The 2,500-nt window shown below is 42.3% G+C and overlaps 1 protein-coding gene across 2 annotated transcripts in view; it reads left to right on the forward strand.

Annotated features, from left to right (window-relative positions):
- LOC108415354 (neuronal migration protein doublecortin) overlaps nucleotides 1-2,500 on the forward strand; it is a 101,861-nt gene that overhangs the window by 82,198 nt on the left and 17,163 nt on the right. The window contains exon 5 of one of the 2 annotated variants that reach the window (XM_037533442.1): nucleotides 1,002-1,061. The exons of the other annotated variant lie outside the window; for it this stretch is intronic. Within the exon in view, the coding sequence (XP_037389339.1) occupies nucleotides 1,002-1,061 (60 nt within the window). The remainder of the gene's footprint in view (nucleotides 1-1,001; nucleotides 1,062-2,500) is intronic. 2 annotated transcript variants of the gene reach the window in all.

The raw sequence follows: 2,500 nt of genomic DNA on the forward strand, positions 1-2,500 counted from the left end.
TCACAGATCAGGCTGAGCTCACAGATCGGACTGAGCTCACAGATCAGGCTGAGCTCACAGATCGGACTGAGCTCACAGATCGGACTGAGCTCACAGATCAGGCTGAGCTCACAGATCGGACTGAGCTCACAGATCAGGCTGAGCTCACAGATCGGACTGAGCTCACAGATCAGGCTGAGCTCACAGATCAGGCTGTGCACCAGCAGCACAGTCTAGTCCACTTCATCCTAGATAAATAAATAGGACATTAGTCTACTTCATTCTAGATACACCATTCGAATCAACTAGAATGAATAATTAGAAAATACTTAATTGTAGATAAAGCATTAGAACAGTAGCCTACTTCATCCTAGATACATCATTATAGAATGCTTTATTCAGACAAATCATTTGCAATGCAGTCTATTTCATTCTAGAAAAATAATTAGGGAAGTAACCTGCTTCGTTCTAGATAAATCAGATCAATAGGAAGACCACCCCCCACAGCAGCCCGCTCGCCAGCTTCTGCTGAACCTGCTGTGTGTCTCTGTTCATCCCTCGGCTTCTTGTTCATCAGAGTCTTCTCTGAGGAGCAGGTCTAATAAACAACCATCTTCTTTTCCAAACTTTTGGTAAAAGCTGACGTTGAACCGCTTTTGGTCTAAAAGTGGTTTAAACACCTGCGAGGTTTGAGTGCTGATGAGTGACATTGCAAGAAAGGTATGAAGTGGGTGTGGCTTTATTCGCCGAGTATCACCGTCACAAACACTGGCATAGAACTGTACTAAGTAAACTAAATAAACTGGATCTGCCTCTAATCTGGTCAGTTACTGCAAGCAGGCAGTGAAAACGTCGTGATTCTGATCGAACACACTGTGGGAAGCGAAGTGTCCTGTTTTGTCCGTCTGTGTTTACCGTAACCGGTCAAGGTGCGGTCAGTAAGCGTTCCTGTTCGTCTTGTTTTGTCTCTTGTGCTGTTGCTCTGTGCTGTGTTCTGTAATTCTGTGGTTAATGTCTTCCAGCTCACTTCAGTCCAGGAGCCAAAGGCAGAACCAGAGGAGCTAATGCTAATGCTAGCCAAGGTCAGTGGTGACCTTAATCCTCAGAAACAGTAGCGCTAGCCAACTCACAGCAAGCACACTGACCAATGACTGACCAATCACGACTGCAACACCAGATCAGACCTGACTGCAGGGTTTCAGCTTTGCAGCTTGTTTTGTGTTGAAGCTGCGCAGGAATCTGAAATATTCACATCTGAGCTCCATCAAACCACGACAGTCAGAATCCGGGTCTTATCTGTGTTTATTAGTCCTTTGGTGTTTTGTGTTATTAATAATAAGAAGAAGAAGTATAGGCTTAATTTATTTACCCTCAAACCCCTGGAAACCTGCAGCATGTTCAACCACACACACACATTTCTGTTCATTCAATTATTAGGCACAAATATGCACGATAAGCTATTTACAGTGTTTACAATTTAACAGTATTTATAAACACAATTTAACAGTATTTATAAACACAATTTAACAGTATTTATAAACACAATTTAACAGTATCTATAAACACATATTAACATATTTATAAACACAGTTTAACAATATTTATAAACACAATTCAACAGTATTTATACACACAATTTGCCAGTATTTATCAACACAATTCAACAATATTTGTAAGCACAATGTAACAGTATTTACTAATTAACAGTATTTAACAATCAGGATTTTACAGAATTTATGTTTAGTTTATTCCCCCATGCAGTGAACGATATTTGAGTATGTACATTTATAATTTAACAGTATTTACAATCAGTGTTACTGTAACTGCAGGTAACTCTACATACACTGTCTCTGTATTTGCCTATAATTGACTTAGCATTAAGCCCCCCCCCCCCCCCCCCACACACCCACACCCACACACCCACTCTGGGGTAATGGTATTTGCGGACTGTCCCACTTCCTGTCCCGGGGGAGTTTAGAGCAGGTGTTAGATAATGGCTCCGGACGGCAGACTAACCTAAAGGGTGTGTGTGTGTGTGTGTACCTCATATCATGTCTGTGACGGACAGGATCTGTATTTGTCCCTTACGTTCAGTCTGTGGTCAGTCTGTGGTCAGTCCATGTCAAATCGGTGTCCAGTCTATGTCCAATCTGTGTTCAGTCTGTGTCCAGTCTGTATTCAGTCTGTTTTCATTGTGTGTCCGGTCTGTGTCCAGTCTGTGTCCCCTCTGTGTTCAGTCTATGTCCGGTCTGTGTCCGTCTGTTTTGTCAGTGATCTTGTTTATTTTTGTTTTGATTAAAACTTTCTGTTGACTTTTGACAAGAGAACGAATAAATGACGGTGATAGTTCAGCCCACAATATTACCCAGGTGTCCCTGCCCTGCTGAAAAAAGCAGCACAAGCATTTCATGCTGGTCTAAGCTGGTCTGGTGCTGGTTTAGCTGGTTGACCAGCATCCAGAACACAACATACGCTGTTATTTATGCTGGTCTATGCTGGTTTTTCGAGCAGGGCAGCTCCC

The sequence above is a fragment of the Pygocentrus nattereri genome, chromosome 23 (assembly GCF_015220715.1).
Source record: "Pygocentrus nattereri isolate fPygNat1 chromosome 23, fPygNat1.pri, whole genome shotgun sequence".
In the NCBI taxonomy this organism is placed as follows: domain Eukaryota; kingdom Metazoa; phylum Chordata; class Actinopteri; order Characiformes; family Serrasalmidae; genus Pygocentrus; species Pygocentrus nattereri.